Source organism: Corvus kubaryi, unplaced genomic scaffold, assembly GCF_017639235.1.
Source record: "Corvus kubaryi isolate FWS band 111438036 unplaced genomic scaffold, C.kubaryi_AGA036_p1.0 71, whole genome shotgun sequence".
In the NCBI taxonomy this organism is placed as follows: domain Eukaryota; kingdom Metazoa; phylum Chordata; class Aves; order Passeriformes; family Corvidae; genus Corvus; species Corvus kubaryi.
In genome coordinates this window covers 16,698,999-16,715,301 of record NW_024582059.1, presented here as the reverse complement: position 1 = coordinate 16,715,301, position 16,303 = coordinate 16,698,999, and the positions used below count along the sequence as shown (strand labels likewise).

At 39.4% G+C, this 16,303-nt stretch overlaps 1 protein-coding gene across 6 annotated transcripts in view; it reads right to left on the bottom strand.

Moving 5' to 3' along the window:
- Positions 1–16,303, bottom strand: part of PTPN13 (protein tyrosine phosphatase non-receptor type 13) — a 114,717-nt gene that overhangs the window by 32,987 nt on the left and 65,427 nt on the right. For all 6 annotated transcript variants that reach the window (XM_042049510.1, XM_042049509.1, XM_042049506.1 and 3 more), the window contains 10 exons: positions 16,194–16,289; positions 14,447–14,546; positions 7,900–8,119; positions 6,881–6,955; positions 6,597–6,771; positions 6,233–6,386; positions 5,960–6,098; positions 5,377–5,529; positions 3,847–4,029; positions 2,681–2,843 (listed from right to left, as the gene is read on the bottom strand). In XM_042049510.1, coding sequence (XP_041905444.1) covers positions 2,681–2,843; positions 3,847–4,029; positions 5,377–5,529; positions 5,960–6,098; positions 6,233–6,386; positions 6,597–6,771; positions 6,881–6,955; positions 7,900–8,119; positions 14,447–14,546; positions 16,194–16,289 — 1,458 coding nt within the window. The remainder of the gene's footprint in view (positions 1–2,680; positions 2,844–3,846; positions 4,030–5,376; positions 5,530–5,959; positions 6,099–6,232; positions 6,387–6,596; positions 6,772–6,880; positions 6,956–7,899; positions 8,120–14,446; positions 14,547–16,193; positions 16,290–16,303) is intronic.

The following is a 16,303-nucleotide window of genomic DNA, read 5'->3' as shown; positions in this document are numbered from 1 at the left end:
TTTCCTGTTATATATATGTCCTTTTCTTTACTGTTTTGCTGAGTGCTCCCAACTACCAGCTTTTACTAACATATTAAGAGTTCAATTTAGATTTAGTGAAGTTATGACAACAGGCAATTTTTTAATTGTTTTTACTTTTAATAATCAGTGTGATGGAATTAACCATAATGCCTATTTGTTTGCTTCTGATTATGAGTGACTGGTGGAATCTGGGACCTCTGATTTCCAAGTGATCTGTACTGCACAGAAGCAAACTATTGTTTTCCAGACTCCCACAGCAAAACACATAATCCATCTGTCAAGAGCAACCAAGTTTGCCAAGCCAAGAAATCCTTTCCTGTATTGCTTTTCTTTGCAATTCAGGACAAGCAAACTCTAAATCAGAGAATAGTACAAAGGCTTCAAGTCTCTTGGTCCTGTTTCTTTGCCTGAAGTTGGCTGAGCCCAACAGAACAGAAAAAAGGCTGGATAGTTGCTACATGCCTTTTCCCACTCCTACTGTTTGGTTTTTTTTTTTAAATTAGAGATCACAATATCCACAGCAATGGGGTCAAACTCCATCCCAGCTACACTAGTGGAAGTCTGGATTAACAGCAGTTGGAATGCAGACAGATAACAGGGAACAAAGAAAGCATGAGAAGGCAGATTGACCAAAACAGCACTTCCAGACCATGCTGAAGGCCAGCCAGCCAAGTGAGCTCTGCTCCAAATAGTGAATAAATTAGTACAGAGGGATTTTTTCAATGATTAATATCCAGTTAACATTTGCTATCTAAAAAGAATGCCTTTACATTTTCTATTATCCATGAAGGAAATGGAATTATGAAGGAAACTGATTCTTGGTGTTGTTCCTTACCAGGTCCACCCAACATTAAGTGGAATAAAGACAGCTGTACCCACAGCTTAGAGATACAGCACCATGGAATGCTCCTTATTTACTTGCACTCCCATGAGCACACCATTCTAGCTGTAATTCCACATTATCAAACCAATCCCTTTCACATTAAGCAACAGATAAAAATCCTGCTATTGAAATATCTTCAATTTATTTATGAAAAAAAGTCAAAAGCCTTTAATTAAAGGGGGAAGTACTATTAGTGACCTATTTTTAGATTCCTTTTAGTTTAGAGGAGCTGCTGTGTGCCAGCTTTTCTGTGTTCTCCCAACTCCTTTCTCACCCCTTAAAAAAAATCTAAACAAGCTTAGCTAGTAGTCTCTTCACAGTTGTCATAGGTTAGCAAGCATAGTCCCGGAAGGGACGTCCTTGCTAAGGGGTGCTTACAGTTTCCTCTGGGAACTGACAGAACCTATCAGCTGGCCAGTTTGAATATGGACAATTCTCTAAGCCACTTAAAGTTGTGATCACCTCTGTAATCCACATTTAAGAATAGGCAAACTCCCCCTCCAAGCTCTCTCTCGTTTCCGGCGCTGGGACAAGTGGCTGCAGGCCCCGTGTGGGGGCCAGCGGGCCCGGCCAGGCCCTGCCTGGGCCAGGCCGGGCCGGGCCACGGCCATCCTGGAGCCGATGGACCTGTTCCAGCCGTGGAACCCCCCCCACTGCCTTGCCGTGGGCAGCCGGAGCCGCTCGGCTCTCCCCCCTCTCCACTGCGATAAGAAAAATTCAACATTCCAGCTGCAAAGCTGCAAGGCCAAGGTGAGATTAACCCTTTTATTGCTGTGAAGAGCTGAAAACCTGAGGGAAGAGAGAGAGGAGATGCTTAAAGCTGAAAGTCTGTTGTGAAGCTATGATATATCAGAGTATCCTGTTGTAATTTCATGAAGATATGGGGGGTGGAGTGTTCAACTCGTGAGCAAAAGCACCTGCGCTGAGATAGGCAGATGCTGACGCAGCTGTAATTTCATGAGAAGTTTGGACAGGGAGAGATGAACCAGATGAGGACTTTTGCTCCGAACGGGAAAGGAGAAAACCTCAGTCCGTAGAGATGCTCCCAGAGATAGTCCTAACGATGAAGATGATGAAGACCCTTTGCTCCCAGGGAAGGAGAAGGGCCTCTGTTTTTGTTTCTGAACGGCTCAACCTTAAAATTGTACCCCAAAAAACTTCAAGAGTGGACCCTCGAAAGCAGTTGCGGGAAAAGCTGCAAGTCGGGGGAAAGGACTCACACGCAGGCAGAGAGACTCCTCTTCCTAAATGGACTGAACGATATTTGGAAGTGGGCGGCTGTCTCGTTGTGATAATGTTTTCATAGCATGAGCAAGAAGAGACTTCTCTTTCTAAATGGACTGAACAAGGTTATTATGGAAGTGGTAAACAGACTGAACATCTTAAGGGTTGTCTTTGAACATTGTCAGTGGGAGAAGGGAGGAAGGTGGGGGGAGGAGGAGAGTTCTGAAGGTGGTATGATTTTTTTTTCCTTCTTTTAGGTCTGTTAATAAACTTCTTTATATTCTTTCAAGTTTGGTGCCTGTTTTGCATTTCTCCTAATTCTTATCTCACAGCAGATAAACAGTAATGAGTATTTTGGACCAAACCACTACACTAAATTGGTGTTTCCGCCCGGTTACAAACCGAACCCGCGACAACAGTATAAACCATCCAAATGTAGATCTACACATACACAGCACTCAGGAGAATTACTGAAGCTCCAGTTCAGTTTTTCTCCTTACAAAAAGACATCTAGATTGCTATTAAAAACTAACACAGCATCACAGTCCTTACCAATGTCCTGAGTGTCTTGGTTGCTCTGCCTGGTTCTCATCTGTAGCTGGAACTTATGCTGGGAAGAGCAGAGATGCAAAAGGTACTGGCAAGTCTTACTATTGTCAGTCTGAAAGGCATGCTTGATGCCATCTGATGTGTTCTGCAGAGTTATTTTCTTCTTCTACACAATGGAGAAAGAAGAAAGTTGAAGACAAATTATTTCTTTTAGCCTACAAAGAATTCTGTTATTTGCTTGTGCACAGTTACAGCATTTAAGCTTTCCTGAAGCAAAATGCACTGATGGGAGAGGTTTCCGTTAAAATAGGAGTCAAAAGTAATTTGAGATTTACAAAGTAGTTCTTTAAAGCTACTCCTGGGCTAGATGAGAAGGTGCATTATTATTATGTAATCCGTCTCTGTTACTGTCAGTGCTCAGTAATGACAATCAGAACTATTACATTTTGCAGGATGGGGCTTTCAAAGGCCCCTGAGGAAGTCACAAGGGATGCTGCCATTTAAGAAAAAAATAATTAAAAGCTGATCTAATTACCAAATGTATCAGTTAATGTTCCAGGTGTTGAACTTATCTTTTTAGTGATTTTTAAACTCCAATTTATCAATTCTAGCAGAAACCATCTCACAGATGAAATAGGCTGTAGCTTTTCAATAAGGTATCAGACAGAATTAGAAGTGCTGTTTTCAATGCCTTTATAAAGGTTAGCATTTGAAGCTCAATGACTCATTAAAAACTGCCACATGATCACCAGATTACAGTTCTTACAGTTCAACCCACTTAAGTTGGCTGGTATTGTCCAGATCAAGTGTCAGCCTGTTATCTATTATCATTTAACTTAATTACTCTTGGAAATAGAACTTGAAAGCAACATAGGTGCATCTCCTAGTCATACTGAGTACTGGCATTTGCCTGTACCCAGTCCTCTAATGCAGGACTCTCAGTCTGCTGCTCCTTCACCATCCTTGTCCATGCAAGCGAAGGAAAAAAATGAAACCTTTAAAACATGAAAACTCCTATTTCAATCCCATAATACAACAGCTACACAAAACACAGTCAGATTATGCTGTAAAACAGCAGCTTAATTTGCAAAAACGACCAACACAAAACTCACAGTAACTGAAGACACAGATAGAGGTGTGTACACACAGAGGAAAAGAGACCAACTTACACTAAAGGATATTTTCTTTGTCTCTCTCCATGGGAAGCGCAGTACAGGTGTACGGGCACCATTATGAACTTCAAAAATGACAACTCCTTTGCAGCACACTCCCAGAAGGATACCTGTTTGGGATCTCTTCTCAGGCAGCACGTGATGAAGGTGAACCCCATATTCTGTGAGCCTCTGGCACAACTGTACCGACCAATGCAATGAAACTTCTATGAGTATGAAGTTAAGGCCATCACAAGTTTTTCACACCACTGTATAAAAGTTTTCATTTAATGTATGGATATAAACGTATGGATTTTTGCAAAAATAACCCTCTCTGCCTGCTGATTCCATTTACTTATAGTTTACAGCCATTATGACAGACACACATCAGCTCAGGGTTTTAAGACTTGGTAGTACTTTTGACCTGCCAAACTGCAGCAAATGAACCCAATGTTTATTAAAATCAAGCAGGGAAAGCACAAACAGAGAACATGTGTGAGTAAATCAAACTTGCACAAAGCAGTTGTTAGCAAGAAACTGTACCTAGACAGATGCACTAGCTATTAACACATTTTTTAAACGCAGAATCAAATTAACACTGCGATTCTGTGATCATATTAAGGCATCATATGCAGTTGCACTCACTTTGCACTCCCAGTTATTAATCCCTGTTGTCTCTTCAGTACTGGTGTAAGGGACCGATGTAATGAATCAACCACAGGAATCTAACTGCTCCCCCCACCAGATCCCCAGCCAGGCTAGGTTTTAGCTAGGATCATGTCCCCTACTTTGTCCTCTGTGATTAAGTTCCAAGAATACTTCTGTAAAATGAGCAATAGACTAAGAATGGATAAAGTCAGCTGAGTGCCTCTTCCATCACATACTCAAGGAGATGGTGGAACTACACACTGTGCCTGTGGAATTACAGTGTAATGGTTATTTGGTGTTTCAACAGCAGTCCTTCACCCTCTGAACTCATTTTGATCAAGGCACAACCTGACTACTATCCCACGAGCAAACACCATAATTAGATTTCTCAATGGGTCCTTTTAGAATAATCCAAATATATCTGAGGATAATGGCTTTCCTATCATCTTACATAGAACCTGCACAAGAAATTCTCCTTGGCAGTGCTTCTGGCTTGCTTCATACCAAGTGCCACACACAGCATTAGCTGTAACAAAATTTTTTGTAATTTATGGGTTTTTTCCCCCTCTACAGAAAGCACAAAAGACATGGGGAATACAGAGTGTGCTGCCTCATAAACAGAGCTTCCTTTAGAGCAAACACAAGGATCAATAGTTGCTTTTAGCTGGCTTGAGTTAAGACTACTGATTGAAAAAAAGTGAGAGAACTTCCCATTGGTTACAATTTCTTTTTGTTTGTTATGATGTGTCTTATGGACAAAATCTTTTCAGCTTTCTTCCTTTCAGTGTTACTCAGACCCTGAGTTGTTATACTGTGCTTTCACTTGAAGTTCATGCACCCATATTCCAACAAGGGAATTCTCCAGTCACAGATGAAGGAAGCCAATTGCTGCCCACTTACCTTCAGAAATTCTAATTCTGTCTCTTTTTCAGAGGCACCCACATAAGTGCTGTGCAGTTTTGGCAGCTCCTCCTTGATGTAGGATAGATCCAGCTTCTCCATCACTCTTGCTGGGACATAATGTTCTAGTCTGAAATAGGACAAGCCGTGCACCTGCAACACGAAATATTCTTGTGATGGCTCCTCCATATACTGCCCTATGAGCACGACTGAAGCACAAACATTTGTTTTTACAAACAACTATACATTATAACTCAGAGGATCATAAGATTTGAGTAAGGGAAGGGAATCACAATCCCCATCATGACCCACAGCTTATTTCATATCAGTTCCTCAATATTCAAGCCTGACCCTACTTCCACTGAAAAAAAGGGCTTTAGCACCCAGATCTTGAACTAAATTCTGCAACTATCTGTGTTAGACTTTAGGAACACCTGCTCACAGTAAAATCTGCCAGGAGCTACCAGCTGAGCTTCCAGTCTGGAGGAGAGCTGTGGAGCACGTGTGGCAGATCACAGTCCAGTCTTTAATGAAGCAGCAAGATCACAGTTCAACAAGATCAAAGGTGAAATTGATGATGTACCTCTGCCTGGTAATCTCCATACTCAGCTTGGAGAGCTAGGGATGCTAATAATAAGGCTGTTTCATCATCGCAGTGCATCCTGTCTTCTAGGATGTCCTTCCGCAGCTGCAGGTAGTACTGGTGACAGGTCAGCGTGTGCCTAGAACAGGAATATAAAACAAAACCATGAAAAAAACTCACACACCACCTCTGGTACTCCAGTATTTGATTAATACTCCATTGCTGTCCACAAATTTAGGGTTTAAGGGGCTACAAAAAATTTCATACACTCACTGTATAAGACTGACATCATCCACAAAAAACTTTATGCGAAAAAACAGAGTGAAGTTGACAGGAGGCTTGTTCTTCTTCTTTGGTTCTTCCTTCCATCCTTCTGGAGCTATTTTACTTAGCTTTATGTCAGGATCCACGAAGAAAAACTCATTGTCTGCCACAAACATGAAAGACAAGGACATGGGTAAAAGCATTAAAACCAAGTATTTGCTCCAGATGGAGGATAATGACCAGATTTATAACTCTGAAATCGGGCACTGAACAGCCAAGTTTTCCATTGACTAACAGTGACTTAATAAGAACAATATTTCTTCAAGGGAATACTGAATAAGGACAGAAGAAATAATTTAGTAGTTATTCTTACCTCTTAAAGTAGCCAATCCAAAGAAGTGATGCTCCACCAAGCCAATATGGGCAACGACCATATCAAAGACATCTTTACATATTGTTTTGGTGTCACAGGTCAGCTCCAGCTTCTGCCCGCTCAGAAGCATCACATTTACTTTTCGCCTGGTGTCATCATTCTTGCCTTTCTTAGTCTGCATTTTGTGAAATGAAATCTGTCAACATTCACGCTTGTGATAAAAACACATTTGTTGGTTTAACATACTTCCCCTGCCACAGATGGCTGAACAGCCCCTTTCTTACCAAGATAGACTTTGGTAGATCCAAGGAGATGAATGGCTCAATCGTCATTTTCACAAACTCTGGGCCAAAGAAATTCTGCAAATCACAAAAGAGTATGAGTGAACACTGTGTTGCTGGAACAACAGGCTGAGGCACAGTTAACTCCTGCCCTGAAAATGCAAAAGAGGGATCAAAGGCTAAAATTTTACCATTGCTTGCTACCCATTGTGTACTATACGCAAAACATCTTCACAAAAACCTCTTAAGGGCTGGGGGGAGGAAGAGAGAGGAGAACTAACCTGGTTAGGTAAAGCCTACATAAACTAACTCATCTTAATGTGACGGACTGGAGACAGATACAGGAATTACTACCCTGTATTAGGGCAGCGAGTCCCTGAGTCTTATTTCAAGTTTTCACGTCCTTACTTAAAAAAAAATATCCAGTTCATGGAAAGTAGCAGCAGAGGGCATCAAGCCATCGTCTATTCTACACATCAGACACTGTTTACTTATATACCTTTGTCTCCTCCTTTGTGTGTAATTCTATATTTCATCCACATACCAAGACAGCTGGGAAAGCACCAGGGATTTGCACAGGGATTCCGGTGAACTTAGGGGCCAAATGAATCCTCTCTTTACCTTCCAAACTTGTTCATTTAATAAATAACCTCTGATGCTGGTGGGGCACATCCACACTCCACTAAGAGAAATGCAAATGAAGTGGCTGAAAACACCACAGGATAGAGGAGAAAACCTATGCCTTACCTTTGTTAGGATGCTATATTGTTTAATTGATGCAATTGTCAAGCCTTGCTGTCTGTTTTAGCATCTCTTGATGCCACTTTAGGCTCTGTAGCCACTAATGCCACAAAATCTCAGAAGTTTTACCCTGTGAAAATAGGCCAACACCACACACTTGGTATTTAATCTGCTGATGACTGTTTATTACAGGACCAAGTTTATGAATCCCACAGGAGAGTTTCAGTCCAGACACTGCTCTGTTTCAATGTAAACAAGTTCACCTGAGCTCAAGGCATTACCCTCAGTTTTCTTTGTGTCATGGCTGTTTCCAGGGCTATTTCCCTCAGTGGGTCTCTGGTGATGTCAAGCACTGAGGATCTAATTGCATCCCCTGGGTAGAGGTTAGGCCGGGACTGCCTCAGAGCCATCCTAGCTTGCAGTTGCACCATTTCTTCTTCCTGACGCTTCAGCATCACTTCTTGACTTATTAGCTTGCCTTCAAATGGTGCTTCATGCTGCCTGTAGGATAGTCAGAGGGGATGGCAGATTAGCAGGTATGCCTAAGACATTCTGCTGCTGTAAGCACATCCCTAAGTGGAAACACAGAGCACAAGCACCAGTCATCAAATACTGCATTAAACACATTTATTCAGCAGCCAGGAGGTTACCTCTGTGCAGCAACCCATCACTGTAGAGTAGAAAACAAGGAAACACACCAGGTTTCTGCAGCTGCCTGTAGAACTGCCTCATTTATTCATATGAAAAGAAAGGCTCAGCTGCAGTCTAAAAAAATACTCAACACTACAAACCCAGTGAATCAGTGCAAAATTAGTAGATGCACAAGAAGAAAAGTATTAATGCTTTGCAAATATCTTAATCTCTGTGTTCAAGCAGGGACTACGAAAAAGGCACACTCAAAAACATGTCATTAGAGAAAAAACTGAAATAATAGTGCATTTTCTCTAAGTAAATATTGCTCCAACACTTTCTGTTTGCATGGGCCTGATGTTTATTCCCTGATTTCTCCTGAGAAGTAGTACAGCTTGAAATATTTACATAAAAATGCCTATGTAATAACATCCTATATACTAAATTATTCTAAATATCATACACTATTGCGTAATAATAATGTTTCCATTATTAATGGAAAAAATAATGTTTCCACAATTTTATTTGCTGAAAATGGTTCCTTTTTTTTAAATTCCCAAGAATGGCATGGCTGATATGCAATGATCACAATAACTAAATTAAATCTAAATTTATAATCTGAAGGAAAAAATAAGGAAAAACAAACAAAAAAATGCATAAGTATTTCAAAAAACCACAGCAACGTATCTACAGTTTCTTTTCTCAGCAAGTATTGATCTCAAACATCCTATCAGTTTTATTTTCTATGGAAGGAAAGAAATTCATGTCTTGCTTGGGTGAACAAAAGCCATTTTTTGTTTGAAAAATAAAAATATGGTTAGGAAATGTGAAGAATTGAGAAATCCAAGAAAAGTAAAACCAACTTCCACTCCCCTTCCCTCTGTCCTATGATTACAAATGAACACCTTCAAACCCCAAACTAAACATAAACCAATCAAGCCTTCTGTAGAAATTCAAAAACAAGAAAAAGCAACGAATATAATTATACAGAGGCAACTTTTAAACAAAAATGAACAGGGGAAACTAAGGTAGCTTTCAAGCACAAAAAACAATTTTTGGCAATTCTAAACTGAATGTTTAGCACACCACCTAAACTGAGTAAAAACATGAAAAGGCAAAGAAAATGTTTAGAAGCCTGTGTATCATTGCAGTCATGTTTAAAAGTATGGATAAATATAGAGTAATCCTGCACTGACAGTGACACATGGCCCTTTGTAGTAAGGTAATATACAGGCTTTTTAAAAATACATTAAGTTTATAAACCTACTTCCTAGGAGAACCTAAAGATATGTTTGATGAGTGACAAATCTGTTAATAAACTAAGAGAAAAATGCACCTGTCCAAGACAGTACAGTTGTCTATGCTAAATTGGTGGATGTGATTTCAAATTTTATTTTCATCTTTTTACGAAGCTACTAATGAATACCAATGTTATGAACAGTGCATCACAGTCTCCTAATACTTAAGTGTCACTGGATCCAAATCCAGCACTAAAATAAGAGTTACATACAATGCTGAAGTTCCTCAAATGGAATTTCAGGGCAGACACAGAGTAGTTACAGAACAAAGGTATTAATATAAGTCCATTATCCTTTCCCCTGTGCAGGGCTTTCATAGCATTTTTTCCCTTCTCCCTCCTCTGCTTCTATCTACAATAGACTGAATAATGTGCACCTAAAATGACAAAGAAATGAGAAAAGGCCTCAGACCTGTCAACACATGTGCATGTGCTTAGCTTTTCACCATGAGGAAACTTGGTAGGATTAACATATATGGGAATATTGACAAAGCCCTAAGTTAAATACACCCACAAGTGCCCTTCAGATCAAGGTCTAAGGATGGGCTCTGAAATAAAACAAAACCAAACACTTTCTGAACATAAATATCTATGAATTATCAAAGACATATGAAAAAGACATGTTGCAACTGGCTCTATTGAAAAACTTGCTGCTGTGAAAACACCAAGTGCAAAAAAATATCTTGCCTTTTAAAAAACATACAGCACAGAAGCAATGAGAAGTTCTTTGTCATTAGGCTTGTTTTATCATCTCTGTTGATGCATATTAATTTCTCTGAAAACTGGAGTGGGTGTGGGATGTCCGTGGAGGAAGCTCAAAAACCTAAGGGTTTAAAAAATTTCCTAACTTAGTACATAAGCACTATCACCAAGCATAAATCTGCATGTTTCAGCATCCTGGGTCAGTTAAATTAACTCTGGCATGGTCAGACTGCCAGTTTTTTATGGGGAGCAACATGATTCAGTCTTTAGGTTCCAAGACAAGGAATGCATCTCTCCTACAGAAAAGGAAATACTGTTGACCTATACGGGAGAGCTCATTCGTGAAGCTCTGAATATGCAAGTGTTGTTATAAAAACAAAAAAAAAATTAAAAAATAAAATCTAAATTACATTCCTAACAGATAGCATCACGGAAGTGTGTTTTGTGTGGTGCTTCATCAGACAAGTACTTGGCTGCTACTCTGTATTTTATCAGTGTCTGACTGCAAACCAGAATCTCACAACTGCTTATTAACCTGCAGATGGTAGGGGAGCAGGAACCTGGAAAGCTGACGCTTATTCTCTCTTCACCTGGGGTACTTACCAAGAAATTAGCAGGTATTGGATCAGAGAAGGAAGTTGGAAGAAGGGAAGCAGGTAGGCATTCTCTAATGATAAGTGCAGTGGGAAGGTCAGGAGTAGACTGAGAAAGATGGATGCCTTTTGGTAAAGTAGGAAGGATATGAAAATGAAATCTACTGGAAGGAAAAGACAACAGAAGGAAGAGATCCATGTCAGCTGCTGCTCCTAGAGAGAAAAAGGAAGAAATAGTAAAGGAAGAAAAAGAAAACAAAAGAAAAAAAGGAAAAAAAAAAGGAATACAAGAAGCAGAGAGGAAACAAGACACAAGCCATTGCCACAAGGAATGCATTCCAAGAAGCTTAAAGGATAACAACAGTCACAGACCACAAGAAGGGTAATACTGAATGTCTATGGCTTCTGCTAATTTAAGATCAGGTCAGCCCACCCAAACAGCACAAGCTGCACCTTCTGATAACTCTGAACAGCTTTGTTGCTTCTTTTAAAAGAAACCTCCCTCAAATCCAGATTCTCCTAGTAGATTTACAACTCAGTTTTATAAGGATAATTCATGTATAATTAAACAGACTGGCTCTAAAAATATGTTACAGGAGCAGTAAAATGAATATGTATTGAAGTACAGGTGGTATCTCTTGAACACAAGAGAGACACTGAAACATGCTCCCAAGCGCTGATGGAATTTAAGTAACGGATTAAGTTGCATATACTTCCCCAGATCCTGGAATCAATCAAATGGCCAGCCAAAGCACGTAAACTCTGAGACCCTGCTCCTTGGAACTACTTGTGATCACTTGTTTTACTTTGAGACCTGAGGTTTCTGAAGCTATAAAAGCCATGGTTTGTTGGTACAAGGATGTTTTACAGCAACATGCAATGTCCTGGATGAAAATACTAAGTTACTTTCTTAGAAATCCCCCACTTAACTAACTACCATCTGGGATGGAATTCCTTTTACACTTGTTAGCATTGGAATGTTTTAGGAGCTGCTATAGTAAGACAGAGAGAGCACGCTGTTTTCTATTCAGCTCATATTACTAACAGAGGTATAATCAAAGTATGACTACAGGACTGAGTTCTGCTTGTGGCTGCTGTTCTGTTTCTCAGAAGCTCTGCAAAAAAAGCTAGTGAAACTATGTGGCAGCCTTATTTTTTCATCTTGGATATACGTACTGCCTGGTAGTTAGATTAATAAAAAAAGCCAAACTTGTTTACCTTAGGAAAATGGGTGAGCAATTATGAAAAACAGTAAATAATTATCTGTGGTACCCTACCACGACATTTTTGTGCAAGTACAGAGTGGTATCTTTTAGCAAAACCACAGAGAGGGGGTCAAGGATACAGGAGATTAAAAGAAGTACTACGCCTTAAGATAAGGCTGTATACTTACATACATGTGAAATTCATTCCATTGCTAAGCACAACAGGTAAGTCTGTGCTGTGCTTGCAAAACATATTTTCCTTCTAGATTTCACACATATACAAATTATGTCCATTAAAGGTACCAGTCTTAACAGAGTAATATAAAATAATGTGAAACAAACCATGAGAAACTATGTACTGCTTTACCTCAGCATTTTCACTTGCATAATAGGCCCGATTCATTTACAACAATGACTCATTTACAATGTGACTCATTTACATACCACATACTACTTTCTGTTTCTGAAATACTTTGTAAATAGAAACAAAAGTTCTCTATCAGCATCCGCAAATTGCTGCCGGTTTATTTGGAAGCACAGCAACAGCGCTGAATGGGCAATTTCCTGGGTTCAAGGCAAAGCAGAATGAAGGTTGACTTAGCAGTTTTCAACACAATGAAAAAAAAAAAAAGGCAAATAAGTTAAGAAAGCTATATATTGATTCTGTACAAACATTGGCAATAATCTGCTTTGCCATTTTAGTGTGCTGCTAAAACAGCATGAAACGCAAAGTAAAAATTTACAGTTCTTGAACAGGGTTACATGGATTATAAACCAGTAACCCTCCCCTTTAGAAGTCTGCTATAAACACACATATTAGCCAAAATCCTCTTCCTATGTGAAGATGGGCTGGATTCCCATGACTGCTTGGACACCACTAACACATGCAGCATTACACAGATAGATATCATATTCCTGACAAAAAAAGCCCCATGTAGACTCAGTCGAGCTGCACCTAACTACTTCTTCCCTGCAAGAAATGCCAATGTATAGGTTTCTAGATGACTCTGCATTTGTCAGGCAAAGTGCAGGTAGTAAGGAAACCAATTCATCAAACCAGGTAACCAAAAGCTGTACAACTTCCAAGGATCTCTTCTCTTGCTCACCTGCACTGAGATACAGTTCATTTGAGACCCTGCTTTACCCAGATCCATTTCTGGCACACAATATAGTGCAAGGAGAAGACACTCACTTATTTTCATCTCCATGTTCAAAGAATGGCTCTAAGCCCCATTAACTGCATATCACCCTTTGCATTAAGTGAATGTGGAGGACACATTCACCAGCAGTGTCACATCACCCAGCACAGTCCCAATCTCCACACACCTCCAAGTTTCTTTAATAGGACAGAGGAGGATTGCCCTCCAACTTACGCTGAAAATATATCAATATCCTAGAATATCGAGCACAGCAGCAATATTTCTCCTGCTCTATGGCATACAAAGCAAAAAGATGCCAAGAGAAGGCTTTGTTGTTATGAAGTGGTGAGGGAATAGGGGAGAAAGAGATCTGCCTTTATTTTTCCGCCTCGTTACAAAAATTATCTGCATTTTGATAAAATATCCCAAGGTGATTAGGTATCTGGCAGAGACCGGAAGAAAATTTTAAATCCAGAAGGTCAATGCCAATAAAATTTTTCAAAATTTTAGAGTGGAACCGTTCTCAAAATGTAACAGGTATGGCAAGATACGCTTCTGCCATAGAAAGATGCTGTATGAAAGTGATGTTCAAAGAAGAACCTACTTTTTAAAGCTGTATTGATGAATGGCATTTGAATAAATGGAACTCAAACAGGTACAATACTAGAATACACTGCACAGCAAAGTAATTTTCAAAAAGCATAAACTGTTACTGAATTGGCCTGCTTAATAAGTGATGAGGTATTAAAAAAAAATTAATCCAAACACAAAAACATGAACTAAGCGTTTGCCAAAATAACCAAACCAAATATATGGCTTTTGACTTATTTCAAGGAAATAAGCATGTTTCCATTTCCTTATTAAAAGAAAAAAACCCACAAATAAATCTGTATTAATATCAGCAATTTGAAATATTTATTTTAGAAAAGTACAATTAAAAAATAATTAAATACTTCCAAGCAGAACATAGCCCTTGACCTTCTGACAGTTACAACAACTTGATAGAGTTCAACCCAGTCTCCATTAAACATGGGAATTGAATTTGGACTCCCAACTTACCTCTGCATCACAGTGTATCATGAGACTGTTGATTCAGAATGCAATAATATAAGATAACTATAATTTTCATTCAAGTATTACTTGCCTTTTTATAACCTTAATCAGAGGCTGGGATGGGAGTGAAAATCTTCACCTGCAGATTTAGAATACATTCTTTGATGAAGAAAAAGCACTCCAAGACACATTGTTTTCAAAGGGTTTACCTTGTTCTCTGAGAATTAGCTTGACTTGATGTGGAGATATCATCAGCACCTGATAACACACCACCGGCATCATCTCTCTTGAAACCTTCATTTCTTCTCACTAGCAAACCAAAAGACAAATTAATACCTGACTGGGCAACAAAGCCCACAGAGTAATCCCATCTAAAACTCGAGGATTTATCAGTCATATGAGATTACTCAGAAGGAATCGAATTCATGTGTTCTGCACAATGGCATTACAGTATCAAACAAATTAATGTTATGAAGCTGATTTCAGTTTTCAGAGCTATCTCAAAGGTTTACCCCAACAAAAATAGCTGATAGTCCTTTGAAGAAGAATACTAAGGAAGGCCTAAAAGAAATCACAATAAAAACCCACACAATTGCACAGACACCTTCCCAAGGCAACACATTTCTTGTCAGCCATGAGTTGAGACAAACACATGGCAGAGACATCATACAAAACCACTCCAGACCAGAAAGAGAGCAGCTAGTTAAGTATGCAGTACACAAGAAAGGAGTTAAGAAAGCAGTATCTGAAGTTCTAATCATTATCCCTGGAATCTGACTCCTCATTATAATTTATAATTGGGTTTTTTTCCTTTTGGCAATATATTAACCTGTGATTCTCTTTGTAAAATTACAGTTTTTGCTGGGAGATCTTCCTGTAGTAGCACCTGAGATGCTACACTTCACGCTTGATTTTGCAAACCATTACACTTCCCCCTCTTCCTGTACCCTCAGCAAAGAGAGCTGACAGTAGAGCTCTTGCAGAACACATTACAGCCACACTGATTTAGAAACAGTTCTTTCTGACAGCCATTTCACTGAGCCCAGATATACTACTACTAGAAGGCAGAAGGCAGCTCTATCTTGCCTGTACAAACTTAGGAGTTGTTGACTTTGGACTGGAACACTTAAACAGTCTGTTCCAAATTGCAAGCAAGCAAAGAGAAATTACAGGAGCCTCAATACTTGTTACTGCTCCTCAGGCTTCTGGATCAGTAAGCACAAGGACAGACAATGACAAAGAAGGTTGAGAGAGCAGCAAGTACATGGAGGCTGGGCAGGAATACTGTGCATGCAGAATACACATGGTGCAGGTATACTCCAGCTTCCTAACTATTATTTTCTTCCCTAATTTTCACCAAACGATTTGTCTCCATTTTTTACAATGATTCGGCAGAAGAATCATCTTTGTACCATCCTTTGTACCATCTCCTGCTTTTCCAAGCCGTTGATTTAATAGAAATTACTTAAATTTATCATACAAACAGCTGGTATTATGCAGTACTTCTGCATTACACTGAAATCCCTGGCATATAAATTATAAGCCACTTAACCCTCATAGTAAAACCAATCGACACAATTATACCATGGAGGTCCCATATAAAGCTTTTGTAATACACTGTTACTGTGCACTAACAACAACTCCATCATTTTTTTGCGGCATGTTATTTAAAAAAACCCCACTTCTAGTAAAAAGTTAACTATTTCCAGCTTTTCCTACCAAGTTCCCTGCCAGAGTGCTAAATGTCAAACTCTTCTCTGAACAAACTGCCAACTATGCTGATCTGTAGATGATGTTGTCATTTCATCATCTTACAACCTTGTATCAGGGCAATTATGAAGACTCCCACTGAAGACTTTTGGGATCTGGTTTTTCTCTTGAACTTTTTTCTTTAGGTTTTTTGTTTCTGTGGGTTTTTGTTAGTTTGGTTGGTTGGTTTTAAAACATAGGTCTTACCTTGCCTGAAATCTGGTTCTGAAGAAATAACAGATGGACTTTCACTCGAAGTACTATAAACGTCGCTGTGATAAGACTTGTACCTTCTCAAAGGCTCTGAAAGTTGAAAT